Here is a 15,875-nt window from a genome sequence, read left to right on the forward strand (position 1 = left end):
AGCCCCCATGTTCTAACCAACAGAGCGCACACAACACTTCATCTCTTGATGAGGAGATGAATGCATGGGGATCCAACAAACCTTTAACTCTCATGGCCTTGTGTTTGGTTATCTGAGCTTTACTCTGTCTCCACAAAGCCAATTTCCTGGTGTCCCCTCAGACTCTTGCATAATACAGTCTCTCCCTTTCAGCAGCAGTACCCATTCCATTTGGAGTTTCCTTCCCTGCTCTCCCTTCCACAAACTGGCCAACCCTGGCCTCCCAACTATTAGTCCCAGAGGCTGGAACAATTGCTTTCAGAGAGTCCTGACAGCCCTGAGGTGAAAAGACCTCAGGTGGGTAAGGATACCACATGCTGACTGCTCGTTAACAGGGCAGAGAGAAAGGGGAGCTTAAGGCAATATAAGTAAGCCACATCCAAATGAGACTGACTAATGATTCCAATGATCTCTGAAATCGAGAATGGCCTTAGTGTAAAGTCCTGGACTGCTAGGAGTGGGGTAGCCCAGACCCCCCTCCTTGCCATGTGGCACATTGTAGAGGCAGCAGAAAGTCTAAGGAAAGTGCAGGAGGCCCAGAGCAGTGACTCACACAGGCCATCCTTCTCCAGATTTTCAATGGGATTAGAAACACCTGAAGTTTAAAATTGGGTTCTTATTTAAATTCCATTTTAAGGAGCCCAGATTCTCAGTCAAGTGAATATTCCCTTATGGAACCTTTAAACTGATATAATTGCATCCACACTACAGGGAGTTGTACTTTTATTCATCTAAGAATAAAGAATACATGTCCATAAAGGCAAGGCCAAGTCTCCCAAAGCAGGAATATTTCTAATTCACATCTGTTCAGAAAGAACCTGTTTACATTTCCCAGGGGACCAAAAGACCAACAATTTTAAGTGCTAGCATAATGGAGTTACTAAACCGCATATTTTGATATAGCTGTATGCAAATTGGGACAGCAATTGTGCACCTACTTATTTGCATGTACAAATCCCCCTTTTGTGCACATAAACATGAGGTTTTGCGGGTATAATGGGCACATACATTTTTTCTGGACATGCCTATTGCACCCACATTTGACAATTTGCTGATCAGGGTACTGTATAACAAGCATGCACATAGGATTGTGTTAGAAGCAGATGGAGCTCTCCACTTAAGTCACCCATTTGTATTTTCCAGCTTCCATTAGGTTTTGAAGGAATGACAAGGTCAGCTGAATTAGCATTGATATTATATATGTGTACAAATTAAGGCAAGATAGCGGCCAGCCTTTCACTTTAAATGCTTTTATAGATTTAAGGATCAGAAAGCCAATAACCGACTCAGAAAGGAGAAAATGCACACACACAAATTGCAGTTCCTTTGTTGTGCTGCATTATCTATACCTATATAATTAAAGTGGTAAACATTTTGTGAGCAGACAAGCCCTTACTCTTCTCTTGGTGTCCCCTCCATGTCCTTCTTCTTTCCTATGTTTCATTCTTATGTGACCTTCTAAACTCTCCTGCTCACATGCAGTGGGACTGAAAGATGTGGCGGGACAGTGGAACAGCTGTTCCTGATATAAAGTTACTGCTCTCCAACTCCTACTTCCTTTTTTTACAACAGCATCACATTGCTGATTCATGTTGAGGCTGTGATCCATCACAACTCCCAGATCCTTCTCAGCAGTGCTGCTGCCAACCCAGTTATCCCCCATTTTGTATTTGTGCATTTGATTTTTGAGGTTGCATTAACAGAGGCATAGCATGCAAGTCATGGGAGGTGATAGTACTGCTCTACTTGGCACTGGTTAGGCCTCAGCTGGAGTACCATGTCCAATTTTGGTCACAAATGTATGGAAAGGAGGTAGAGAAACTGGAAAGGATCCAGAGGCTAGTGACAGAGATGATCAAAGGGATGGAATCCAGTCCATATGAGCAAAGGCTGAAGGAACTGGGTATGTTTAGTTGGGAAAAAAGAGGAGATTATGGGGGGACATGATAGCGGTCTTCAAATACTTGAAAGGCTGCCGAAAAAGATGGAGAAAAGTTGTCTTGCCCTCTGTGGCAAGAGAGAACAAGAGGCAGTAGGTTCAAACTACAGCACAGCAGATTTAGATTAAATCTCAGGAAAAGCTTTCTAACTGTATGAGCAGTAGGCCAATGGAACAGATGTTGGGGAGGTTGTGGAAGCTCCTTTACTGGAGATTTTCAAAAGGAGGCTGGGTAGCCATCCGTCTTGGATGGTTCAGACACAACAAATTCTGCATCTTGCGGTCCCTTCTAACCCTATGATTCTATGGCCAGTCACCCCTTGGCCCCCAAACTAGTTTGTTTTCCCCCTTCCCCTATCTTCCTTCTCTCTGCCTTGGATTTTTTTTTTTTTTTAAGGAATGTAAGCACTTCAGGGAAGGGATCAGGCCTTCTATTATGTTTGGAGAGGGCCTAGCACATTTTGGACTGTACAAAAAATAAGAAAATTAATAAATAATAATTGTTGTTCTCTTATAGGTGCTGGGACTTGATCTTCCGCTCCACCTGTACTAGATGTAGGCTGGTGTCAAATTTCTCTCTCATTCACTCACACACAAACTCAATTCAGATGAATAGCTCAGTCTTCACAAACTGTTACTGCAGCCAAGGGAATGAACAATGCAGCCAGGAATCTGTAGCTCTCAATCCTAAAAAAGGAATGGGAATCCAGTAGTCCGCAGCTCACTTAAATGGTCTTCACTGTGTGATCAAATTTCTGGAGTGAACCCCTTCATATAGGTAGCGCCATTATTCAGTGTCAGGCGTTTTTGGAATATGTATTTATCAGTGGTTTTCAGCCTTTTTTCATTTGCGGACCCCCAAAAAATTTCAAATGGAGGTGCAGACCCCTTTGGAAATCTTAGACATATTCTGTGGACCCCAGGGGTCCGCAGACCACAGGCTGACAACCTCTGGTATACATGATATCATGATACTTCTCCATTAGTCAGCTGGGGAAGAATTTACTATTCACCGAACAAAAAGGAAACTGCCTCTCAGCCACCACTTAGGATACCATGTCCATAGAAGGCAAAGCCAAGGTCTCCAGGAGCAGGAATATTTCTAATTCACAGCTGCTTCAGAAAGAACCTGCTTACAATATCCAGGAGACTAAAAGGCCAACACTTCCAAATGCTAGTGTACTTTTCTTTTTGCAAATACAGACTAACACGGCTGTTACTCTGAAATGCTAGTGTAATGAGGGTTATACAAGAAACCTCACATTTTGATATAGCTATATGCAAATTGGGCAGGCAATTGTACACCTACTTATTTGAATGTACAAATTCCCCTTTTGTGCACATAAATGTGGGGGTTTGTGGGTCTAAAGGGCACATACGTATTTTGTGGATACACCCATTGCACCCACATTTGACAGTTTGCTGGTCAGGGTACTGTATAACAGGCTTGTTATTTAAAACAGGATTGTGTGATTATACGAGCACATTTTTACACATTTTTAAAATAGCGGGGCAGAAGCAGGTGGAGCGCTCCAATTAGTCACCCGTTTGCATTTTCCTGCTTCCATTAGGTTTTGAAGGACCAACAAAGTCAGCTGAGTTAGCACTGATATTATGTATGTGTATAAATTAAGGCAGAAAGGCTTCCAACCGTTCACTTTAAATAGTTTTTATAGCTTTAAGGATCAGAAAGCCAATAACCCACACAGACAGCAGAAAATACACACACATGCAAATAGCAGCTCTTTTGGGACCTCATGCAAGAGCCTCACTCTGAGTCTTGGTGAGATTGGAAATGTCATGGAGGTGGCACCCATGGGTCTTACTCTGACTAAAATGGAAGACGTTATTACAAACAGTAGTTTGTAGATGCCCATCCAAGGCAGAAATAGCCAACATTTTCCTTTTCCTTTAGGCAGACAGCTGCAATACAAGACTATGCAAGAAGTTCATTAAGCCTGGCTATAAATTTCATCGCTAAGCAGTAGAATGCTTTTGCTTCACACGTATCACTGGGGTGATCCACTGTGAATGGCTGAGTTTTGCAAATTAGTAAGTGAGCAAACACAATGTAAAAGCCACAGAAAACGCATCACAAAATGAAGAGCCTGATCTCACAAAGTGCAGGGCATCCTTATGTCCCATTGCCTTCAGAGAACAACGCCCTCACAGCCTTTTGAGGCCACAAACTTACCACAAAAAGTGTGCAGTTGGTCTCTGAGCTCCTGTGGATATAGGCAATTAAGTTATGCTCTGATTCTGCTCCGTTCATATCTCTTTACATGACTGGCACAACCCTTTGATAGACCCCTTGTGCAAACCTGAATGTGCACCGGGCACGTTGCATGAACAAAATGACTCTCTCTCTCTATTGTATTTTGAGTGAAGTAAACAAGCACGGAAGAGGAGTTAACTGGATTCTCATTCAAACAGAGCTGCTAAGAAGGTCAGAAGAGCCACCACCTTGCTTTCTCTCAACTGACTCACCCCGGAGCTCCCCCAGTGTACTCTAGTATGATTGCTGGGTACTCACTCCTGCTCTTTGCCATTAATATTAGCTCCAACACTCACACATTTTAAAATATTTCTCTCACAAAGTCAATCCCTGGGGATCCTACACTAGCCAGCCCCTGCCCCACTTTTAAATAGTAAACAGAGACTAAAACAGATTCTCTGGGGAGATCCACAACAAATACATAACTGGGATTCACCCAAACAGCTATTGTCCTATCCCAAAGCCTTTGGTATGTATAGGAAATAATAGAGGTAGCATGTTACAATGTACAAATATGCTGGACTTGGATGCAGAAGACCATAGTTCTATTCCTAGCTCTGTCACTAACCTTCCGTGTGAACTTGGGTAAATCACTTTGCCTCCATGTGCTTCTATTTCCCTTCAATTTTACTATTCAATTAAATACATAAGTTCTTCTACTGATCTCTTCCCCATAGTAACTGAGAGTTATAAGTGCATTAAGCAATATGACTAATGTCTATCAAGTGTTTGTTCTCTCATCCTCTCTCTAAGGGCCGAAGTGTGTGCAGGGGATAGGAGCGTTTTGTTTTGGAATTTATATATATACACACATACATGTTGCTATATCTTTATGTTAGAGAAGGCAGGTCAAAGAAATGCACCTTGCACTTAGAGCAGATGGGGGTGAGGTTTGTGACAGTCCTTAATTCCTGAGGAAGTTCATTCCACAGTCTTGGGCCAGCCACCAAGAAAGCTCTGTCTCCTGTACATATGTGCTTTACCCTTTTGTACAGAGTTCATACTGCTAGAGGAGTGCGGTTGTCACTCATGGTCTTCATCCTTTAGGCTCATGTAGCTATTCAATGTCCTGGGTCCAGGGTGTCTTGAAGGTAAGGACCAAGACATTGAACTTGGAAAGCCAGTGTAGGATGTGAAGGACAGGTGTGACGTGCTCAAGGTAGCCAGTGTTGCCAAGGAAAAATACTGCAGCATTCTATACCAGCTGGAGTTTCCCAAGCTCTGAAGACTTCATGCCTAGGTATACAGCATTGCAATAGTCCAGCCAAGAAGTGACAAAGGCACGAATAACTGAGATTAGCACATCATCTGCCAGGATGGGACAGACTCTCTTAGCCCACTGGAAATGACAGAAAGCATTACTTGCGGATGCTGCTATGCTAGAGCTTAGTGTCCGTGAGGAATCCAGGAGCACTCCTAAGCTACAGACTGAGATGACCAATTATGAGCGTGTGCCTTCAACCAAACAAGACTGCATCACAGATGCAAACACTTCAAAGGGCTTTCCTCTCCCCACCAGCATCACCTGTTTTGCTTGGGTTCAGTTTCAACCAGCTGTTCTTTATCGGTGAGCTGATCTCATTCAAACACTGGGCCATCTTGATGGTAGTGGTATGGTTGTATATGGTGAAGGACAGCTAGAGCTGTATGTCATCTGCATACTCCTGGCACTTGAGTCCTTGTCATCTGATCAGTTCATCTAGTGGCTGCATGTAGACACCCTTTGTATGTCTAATCTCTTTAGACCGTAAACTCTTTGGGGCAGGGTCTCGCTCAATATAAATTTGAACAGCGCCCAGCACAGGGGCCTAAGTTCAGCTGGGGCTTCTAAGTGCTACTGCAATATAACTAATACTATTTATCCTCTGACCTTCATTTTTCTTACTTCTTCCTCTCTATCTGCAAAAGAAGGATAGTATTTACCTACCACTGCCTCCAGGATTAGTGAATGCAGCCAAGTACTTTAGAAATGCTAAATATTTTATCACCTTTTCCCCAGAGGGAGAAGCACATGCACTGGAGTGTCTTGTTTTGGTAGGGTCTTTTGGGTGTGTTTGTTTTTTATAAATACGTGTTGCTATGTATTTATGGTAAAAAAAAAAAAGTTATGTTATGATACACATGGTGTAGTTACGATACCTTTAGGAATTACCAACATTTACTATTGGAGGGGAATCTCCTTATAATCGCTTTATTTTCTCCCCCATTTGTTTCTTCTCCATGTTAAACTTGGACTCTCTATATTAGCGGCCCTCCTTCCCATTGAAGCACACCCTTATTACAGCAGTTGGGGGATAAAGGAGGGGCAAAGTAGCAGAGATCAACTCAGTTCCACTTATTGAGCAACCAGAGGTTCTAGTGATGGGTTCTACTGATGGGTTAATGGGTGGGAGTGGGGGTGGAATAGAGACAACGCTCCTTCTCCCTTTCAGCAGCCAGAGAGGAGATGCTTCAAATTTATAAAACTCCTATTTGCTGCAGGCTGATACAAATGACAGAGCTACCAAGAAGAATCCAAGGACAGTATTTTGGTGGGTATCTCAACACCTTCTTCTTGGCTAGAAGATGGGAGATTAGTGGAGACTGGATTTCCTTGTAGGTGTTGCACCTGGACAATGGGGTGCCCCATCTTTCATATATTAGTCAATTTAGTTCTCTGGCTCTTGGGGTGTCTGGTAAAATTAGACTGTAACCCTTAAGGGCAGGGATTGTCTTTGTTATCCAGCAAAATGGGACTGGGGTCTCTGGGCACTACATCAATACAAGTTAAAGACATAATAGTAATAAATAAATGTTATAGACCTATGTAATAAATCTAAGTCATGTGAATTCAGACAGTTAATAAATGGATGAAATAGAGATTGAATATTTATGGTATAACTGATAACAAGGTCAAAGCAAGGTTATTACAAGAAATTGACTTGACTTTGCAAAGAAAAGCTGGGCTAATGAAAATGGTGTTTTCCAAAAAGAGAGTGTTGACAAACAGTGAAAGAACAAAAGTACTTCCAGTTAAAAGTGCAGACGAATGCATAAACACAGAATAAAAAAGGGTAAACAACTTACAGAGACCAGGAACCAGCTGCCCAGGTTATGTAAACTGACATAGCTCCATTTTAGACAATGGAACTGCACTAGTTTACACCACCTGAGGATCTGACCCCAGATTTGTTTGACAGAAAGGTGTACAGCACAAAGAGTGCAGTGTCATGAATGCAATAAAAGCAACCATTCTGCAGAAATGTGCTGCTTTCCGCACAGACTATAAGGAAATCCAGAATGCAAAAATACATTCATGCATATAAACACAAGGACAAAGCTTTGATGGAGATGAAGATGATACAGAAACAGAGTTCGTTGTTGGGTCTCTCAAGACATTTATAAAGCAAGGTTCTGTAACAAATTGACAATGATCTTGGAAATCAAAAAGTTGATTTTAAAATCGATACTGGGACATCATGTCACAATATCACAGATCATGAGATCAGAAATGTTAAATATAATGCACAGTGCCAACCTGTGCATTGAGAAGTGTAAGAATAGAGTCTGAGATATCCTTTTCCGTACAGGTTTGAATACTGTCATATAAGATAATGGTCAGATCTTTAGCTGCCAATCTAGCTCCTTTGCATTGCTTCTGTGGCACCTATGCCAGAAAACAGCCTTACTAGGGAAGCTGGCGATTCCCCGTGCATAGGGAAATTCACAAATCACAAGCCAGCACAGCCTCAAGGCTTCCCCAGCCACACCCAGAATTTAAACACAACTAGTTTAAAACTACCTTCACTTCCCTCTCCTCCCCTCCTCAGGTGCACCAGGCACACCTGCAGCTCTGGCCTAACACGTGAAATCCACAAGAAACAGAATGCAAAAGAACTAGTGAAACCACTTGAGATTCCCGATCAGCTCATAGGCCAAGGCTGACACAGATCTATTTGAATTAAACAGGACAGATGATCTGTATTAATGGACTACTACCACATCGTGTTCTAAAGTGAGCTGTTGCACAACACAACAAGTAGCAATGCAACAACCCCTGGTAAATGGCAGTTTGCTCACCTTGAGATTTCATATGAGGTAATAACAAATAATGATCCACAGCTAATGAGTATCTTATTTAGGCCATTCTCTTTCATATATGCATTCAAGAACTCCACACCAAACCCTCATTATGCACAGCCAAGTGGCTAGCAGAAAAAACAGTGAAAATAGCAAATAAAAGCCCTGGTGAATGCAAGGGATCCATATTTAGTATGGTTAGAATACTGCAACACAACTTGCAATGCTTTATTAGGATCATGAGCCCAAGAGGGCCTATAATGCATATGTCCTAACCAGTCCCAAGAAGGAACCGTTTTGAGAACAAGAAATGGTCATGTAATAAAAACAATCGTTGAGGTTCAAAGGCAGTAGTCATGACAGATGGCCAATAAGGGGCAGAATGATCCTCTCACCTGCTGGGGTTTTGGGTTGCTTCTCCTGATGTTTCCATGTGTGTGTTATTACTTGGCTGCATGAGTAGTGTGTTATTTTTAGACAGCATGATGTTTTGTTTTATTTGTGTTTGACTTTCAAAAAGAAAAAGGGAGATGTAACAGTGTCGGAAGATTCTGAACCCTGCCATGTAACAAGGGTATTCATAGCCTTTTGTAGCCCTTCAGGAGACTGGCCACGCCATGAAGATCAGTCTCTTCCCAGCACTCCTTGTTTGAGTATTTAGAAGCTCTTCAATTACATTTTTGTAGAGCAGGTTTTGCTGATATGGGGCCAGTCTGACGGGCCCCATTTGGATGTTCAAGGAGGAGAGGGCACAAGAAGGCTTCCCTCAACTTCTGATCCCTGCCCAGGCAGCCAGCAACACGGCAGTCACTCCTAGCGACTCCTCTCCTTGTATCATAGTCCTGCCCACTTCTGCACCAGCCAGTAAAACTGGCTAGGCACAGAGAAGGGATTAGAGTATGCTGCATTGTTCTAAGGGACAGTACACCAGATATGCTTCCCCTGCATGCCTGTGAGGTCCAGGAGGGGCTGAGGTTCCCAAGGCAATGTAACTCTGCACCACCCTAATGCAGGGATGTGCCTATCAGGCACAAGAAAGCCCATGCAGTGGAAGTAATTTATTCAATGCATTGGAAACACAGATTTCATATGGTAATAGCCATATACTTCTGAGACTGCATCTGCCTGTCAGGAGCCTATTTAAGATCTCTGGGGAAAGTCTGAAGAGTGCCACCCAGGAGGCGAGCTAAAGACTCATGCATACTAACCATGATTCAGGAAGCAGGAAAGAGAGATGAAAATTACCCATCCCCCAGCAGAGACATAATGCAAAACAGAACTGTCATGGGAGCTGGTGAGAGACAGAGGAGGAGGGAGAGACAGAAAGAAAAAGAATATGAGAGACAGAGACAGAGCTTGTGGGGCCACAAGTAAGAACTTGGGCCTATGTGCCCACATAATGCGGGGCCCCGTGCATTCACTTACTTTGGGCTTAAGGCCTTCCTCTCCATTTCTACGTCTAGGGGTGTAGCATGGATCAGAATGTTATCTACCTCCCCCCATCTGGTTCTAGTACCAAAGTAGGACTCGGACAATGCCATTCTGTGGCTTCACAGGGACCAAGGTAGTTGACTGAAGACATCTCTTGAGAGCGCAAGTAGTACAATGCCATTTGGATGAAAGGCAGGAGAGGTGTAATAACGAAGGACAGTCTGGACTCCGGGTCGAGCAGTTTGGGCCATCTGGATTACCTCTCTTTTTGTTCTGAGTGATGGGAGAGAGAGAGCAGCAGAACTCAGGCTCCCATGCAACACTACCGAGGCCCTCCCAATAAAAGAATTAGTTTGTGCCTATCTCTCAGTGAGGCCATGGAAGGAGAAGGACAGGAGTGCTGAGGCCCAGGTCTGGTGGACTAAGTGGGTTGGATGCAGCAGCTGAGTCAGTGAGAAACCACAAATCTATTTAGCGAAGGGGAGCTGGGAGGTGAAGAGGGAAAGAGGCTATTTGGGGGTAAGGTGCTTGAGAAAGGAAAATCAACGTGTCGAAGTGGGGGCAGGTGACCCCAGGTTTTGGGACATATGAGACCTATTTAGGACTAGATTCTCAGCTATAGTTGAGATGGGGAGACACCCAGGAGCCTAGAGAGGAAGGATATTCCAGCGGGTAGGTTGTTGGTCTGAGATGGGGGAGACCTTGGTTCATGTCCCTGCTCTGGCACAGACTCCCTGTGTGACCTTGAGCAAGTCACTTAGTCTCTCTGGACCTTGGTTCCCTGTCCGTACAATGGGGATGATAGCACTGACTGACCACACAGAGTTGTAGTCAGGATAAGAATATTAAAGATTGTCAGCTGCTCAGATACTAGAGTAATGGAGGCCATATAAGTATTTAAGGTGGATAGGGGACTGCTCTGAAGTACGGCAGCTGATAATGGACTTTAAGGAGCTGTTATCCAGCTGGGAAATGCTGCAGTGCATCAGAAGAGGCATGTAAGAGCTAGCTACTTTTTAGCCCTTTTGCACTCCCAGATCCAGCTGAAGATGTGGTCCTAAATTTAATCCTGCATTAGATGAGACTCTTGATGGAAACCTTGCCACGAACCTAAAAGAAGGAGGCATGATATCATAAAGGGAGGGAGAAGATCAAAGGGCAGAACTCGGAAAGGTATGGAGTTTCCAATGAACTTCAGTAGAACTGGGAGACAAACTGTTGGAGGCTTGCTGAGCTTCACCAAATTCCTGTAACACCTGTTCAGACTGACTGGCTCTCTTGAGTTTCACCCAAGAGTTAGACTCAACAGCCCTTAGACCCAGTTATCACCTGGATGGTCCATAGTTGTCTCCTGTGTCTGAGAAGAAAGTGATGGGTTGGACACTTGTGAACATGCTGTCTGGGACTGTGCACAACTGGTGTTTACAGAGCATTTGGGGTTGTTCTGGATAAGGTAAGTGTGGAGCAGGTAAGTCCAAAAGCTTTTATTTCACCTACAGCCTTCCTTCTTTGCCCTTCCCAATTTCAGATTAACTCATCTATTTCTCCCATGTCCAGGGAAGTGAGTTAGGAGGAGTGGGCATTCCACACTAGAGGCAGTAATCAGAAAAGGATTTCTAAACTTCATGGAATGCAGCTTGGTTTATTAATCAGGGGTTTTCTGGGCCTACCCAGAGCAGGAAGGCAAAACTTCTGTGCATTTTGCTCCCTATCTCCAAAATGACCATGCCCAAATGCCACTGCCTATACCAGTGCTACACCATTCCCATATTTACTCCTCAGAAGAAGAGTTCACAGAAACTTCCCCAAGGTCCATGATGCCACTGAGTCCCCACTTTTCCTTTCCAGAAGGAGAGTCTATTCACTTCATTAAAACAATACATTCATCAAATCTGTACCAGCACTTAGATACCTCAGAGAAGGTTCCTTAGAAATATCTGAGGGATTTCAGAAGCTCTGCAATATGTCATCGATGGAGACCTGGTTTATAGACTGAGAAATAACAAATATTTTAAAATGATTTGGAATCCCTGGTTGGATACAGTGGTTTAAAAAGACTATTCCTTTCATTGTACTCCTTAGGTTTGTAAAACTGAAGTCCTGCTAGATGTAACAGGAACGTCTAAAATAAGCCTTGTACACTCAGTTCATTAAAGAAATACCTTGGAGATGCATAGACAGGATGGGTAGGGATGAATCTGAGTGGGGCCTCTGGGTGCTATTACAACATTAATACTAAAAAAAAAAAAAATAGATATATGCCAGTGCTACAGAGTGTCCGCTAATAGAGTCCAGAAGAAGAAATCATGGGGACCCACCAGGGCCATATAAAGCCATATGATGCCAATATCCATCTAGTGAGGAGAAACATCTGGGATTTTCCAGGACCACATAGTGTCATGTGGTGTCCACTTGTGCATACCAAAATGAGAGACACCAGTGATTCAGCCTGGCTCCAACACACCAGATGCACTCATCTATCAGAAAAAGAGTCCACAAGGCTTTCACAATACTACACCATTTCATAATCCCTAGGAGAGGTCACAAATATTCCTTTGCCTGTTCATATGCCCAAACAAGCCTTTCAGCGATGGATGAGTAGACACAGTCATGTGTTCTGGACTCTTTCTTTAGGGGTATACAAAAAGGTGTAGTTACATTAGGCTTGAATAAAGACTGGGAGTGAATGTATCATTACACAAAGTAAAACTATTTCCACATGTTAATTTCCCCCCCACCCGACCCCCACTGTTCCTCACATGTTCTTGTCAACTGCTTGAAATGGCCCACCTTGATTATCACTACAAAAGGTTTTTTTTCTCTCCTGCTGGTAATAGCTCACCTTATCTCATCACTCTCGTTACAGTCTGTATGGTAACACCCATTATTTCATGTTCTCCGTGTATATAAAATCTCCCCACTCTATTTTCCACTGCATGCATCCGATGAAGTGAGCTGTAGCTCACGAAAGCTTATGCTCAAATAAATTTGTTAGTCTCTAAGGTGCCACAAGTCCTCCTGTTCTTTTTGCGGATACAGACTAACACGGCTGCTACTCTGAAATTTAGTCCCAGTGACTCTCTAAGGATTCACCAGAGCATGTGTGAATAGCTGTCAGCATAGCATGGCCATCACTGCAGCTGAGCCTGCACTGAGCATGTGCTGCTGCTTCTCCTGCTTTATCACTGAAGTTGACAATCATGGCAAGAAGGAAGTGCCTAGAGAGTCTGGTGAGAATTGAAACAAACTGGTGAAGCAGGGCAAGCAGGACTGGTTTCCTTTTCATCTGAGGGATTTGTTTATTTTAACAGACCCAAGGAAATCTTCCCTAGGGATACAAGCCCTTGGGCATTGGTTGCAAACAATTACAGCTGCTCTCTCTCCAGCACTGATTTGTTTTTGCTCGGGATAAAGAGAGAAATAAAGCAGAAAGAATAAAGGAAAAAGATGTCTCTCTTTCATTTACAAAATCTGCCTGTTTTTCCTGCCCTTGCAGCCTTCATTCTATTCCTATTGTAAGTGCAACACTGAATAGAGAGCTGACCCCTGCAAAGTCCACTGGCTGAGACTCAGCCCTGCTCCTTGTCATATACCAAGTTTCCATTTTCTCTCTTCTCTTTCGGCTATAATAACTGCTGTCTCTTGATTCCTCTGCTCTGGTACTTATGCATGTCACACCCACCATCTCATTTGTGTCAGGCTGAATGCAATCTTGGTTTAGATTGCTGAGCTCCCTGCAATTCAAATTAGACCAGAACCAATTCTGTAATAAAGCAAGATGGATGGGTGGGGCCTTCAGAATAAACACTAGCACACATTCAATGCCACAGGCAAAAGGGTGCTCTCTCTCTCCCTCACACATCCTCTCCCATGCCTGCAGATTTTCTAGCATAAGGGCAAACATTTTTAACATTGGCTAGTTTTGTTTCCTAATCATATACAAAGCCTGCTTTGGATTAGCTGCATCCCTACACACATCCCCCAGTGCCCCCTCCCAGCCCTCTTTTCCTTTCCCCCTCCCGGCTTTAGTGGTCTTTTTAAAAGGAGAAAAGAACAGAAAATGCACTGCAGAGAGCACAGGGGGGAAGCTAGTGAATGCACCAAGAAAGGCTGCTCTGTCTTCCTTTCAGCAAGTTCCTTGGATGGGAGAGGGTCTGGAACAGAACACACCTTGTCCTTTCCTCCTCCACTCCCATTCAGCCCCCCATTCCAACCCTTTATGATTATTTTGCTTGCCCCATCTTTCATAAAGCCTCCTCTTCTTTAACGCAGCATAGAAGGAATCAGAGCTGTTTCAAGAAAGGGACGGGGGGGGGACACTCTCAACAAGCATCCATTGTCAGGTGTAAATCAGCACTTTTATTTTCTTCCTCACTGAGCTCCAGTTCCATCCACATGAACCCTTCCCTCGTTCCCCCACCTGCGCAGCTCCCCAGCAAGGTGCCGCAAGACCCATCTCTAGGAACCAGTTTCACAGAAAGGGTGCACCATTCTCGCCGCAGCCTGACATGCTGCAGGCTAATCTGAATGTCAAAACCAGATAGTGCCTAACCTGGGAAAACAAGAGGCAGCAATGGTATTATTCCCAGTATTACTGCAGGAAGGAGGAAGGGCTTCCCTTGCAGCATTGGATTTCACTCAGCAGCATCAGAGGACCACTCCCCTACAGCACTTTATAATGGAGCAATACATCCTGATGGATGCAAGGCTCTGGGAATGCACAGAAAGCAAGCTCCATTTTTTTTTTAAGCATAATTTTCAATTTCTTGCTTATGTCTCTTTCCTTGACCCACTTGTACAGTGCCTGGTCTTTACCAATGTAAAAATGCAATTCCCAGCCCCTCCCCATCCCTTCTTCCAAAAATGAACAGGTGATATTTTTAAAAATTACCATGTGATGTGACCACAAAATATTATTTGACAGGCAATATTATTTGACATGCACTAAGCATATCTCAAGTGTCACATTTTAAGGTCAGGAATTTTTTAAGTAGGCAGGTTTAACTACTGTGGATACAGGTGAAAAAAAAATCCCACCCAGCTTTCATACATCAAATGGGAGGAAAAAAAGACAATGTTGCCAAACCAGCTGTCTGTCCCTCGGAGAACCCTCCCAGCATGAAAGCAAAATTCACACTGGAAACAATAATAAACAACAATAACGATGTTTTAAATGATTGATTTTAAAAAAATCCATGCTGGTCCTACCTGACACAGTACTGGCCATGGTGGCGAGGTGGGTAGCAGAGTGGATGCTGGAGGGGAGATGCAGTAGTAGGGAGGAGCGAAAGAACGCCTTGCTGGCTTTCCGCTGAAGTGCTGCAATGCTGTGGAACAGAGGAAGATCTGACTCAGCTGTAGGGGGCTGCAGCCATCTGAAGGGAGGAGAGAGAGAGACTGAGAGAAGTGGGTGGAAAGAAAGAGACGGGGGTCACCAGTTCAGAATATTAATTAGCAAATCTGGCCTTCTTTCCTGGGTGGCTTTGATGTCAGATTCTTCCCAGAGCCACAGTTTTACTGCTATAAATACAGAGAGAATCGAGGGGGGAGGGCAAGGAGCTACACCCAATCTTGGGCTCTATAAAAGAGATTTTTCTCTCTCTTTCTCCATCCCTCCCTTGTCTGCTGTAGATGGACTAGCCTGGCACTTTTTTTCTCTCTCTCTCTTTAGCTTTCAATTGACAAAAAAAAAAAAAAAAGTATGCAGATTCATGTAATTATTTTTTCTTTTAAAAGGGAAAAACTCTCTCAAAGCCAGCAACCCCTTGAGGGGCCATGGCTGGTGGCCAGGAGAACCAGGGGAAAAACGCCAGCTGCTTTACACAGACAGGGAAGGGGAAGAGTGACCTGAGAAAAATGGGAATCTGTAGGTCTGATTCTCCTCTGACTCGTAAACCAGAAGTTCTACTGGAGTCAAGGGGGCTACGCTGCTGGGAAACTGATGTGAGGGAGAGGAGAATCCAGCCCTCTGCATCCAGCGGGGCTTCTTTTTTTTCTTCTGGGTGTTTGGGCTTTTACATTTTGTATCATCTCCTCTCTGGTGGTTGTTGCTAGGGGCTGATACACTCTATGCTTTATGATGGTTTCTGAGTCTATTCCACACACCCATTCAGGAACCAGAAAAACGCCGCC

The 15,875-nt window shown here is 43.8% G+C and overlaps 1 protein-coding gene across 1 annotated transcript in view; it reads right to left on the reverse strand.

Annotated features, from left to right (window-relative positions):
- The window catches only part of STMN3 (stathmin 3), a 28,742-nt gene extending 13,629 nt beyond the window's left edge, over nucleotides 1–15,113 (reverse strand). Inside the window, exon 1 of the mRNA XM_074970330.1 lies at nucleotides 14,952–15,113. Within this exon, the coding sequence (XP_074826431.1) occupies nucleotides 14,952–14,970 (19 nt within the window). The 5' untranslated portion in view covers nucleotides 14,971–15,113. The remainder of the gene's footprint in view (nucleotides 1–14,951) is intronic.
- Nucleotides 15,114–15,875: the final 762 nt, after the last annotated feature.

Source organism: Natator depressus, chromosome 13 (assembly GCF_965152275.1).
Source record: "Natator depressus isolate rNatDep1 chromosome 13, rNatDep2.hap1, whole genome shotgun sequence".
Taxonomy (NCBI): domain Eukaryota; kingdom Metazoa; phylum Chordata; order Testudines; family Cheloniidae; genus Natator; species Natator depressus.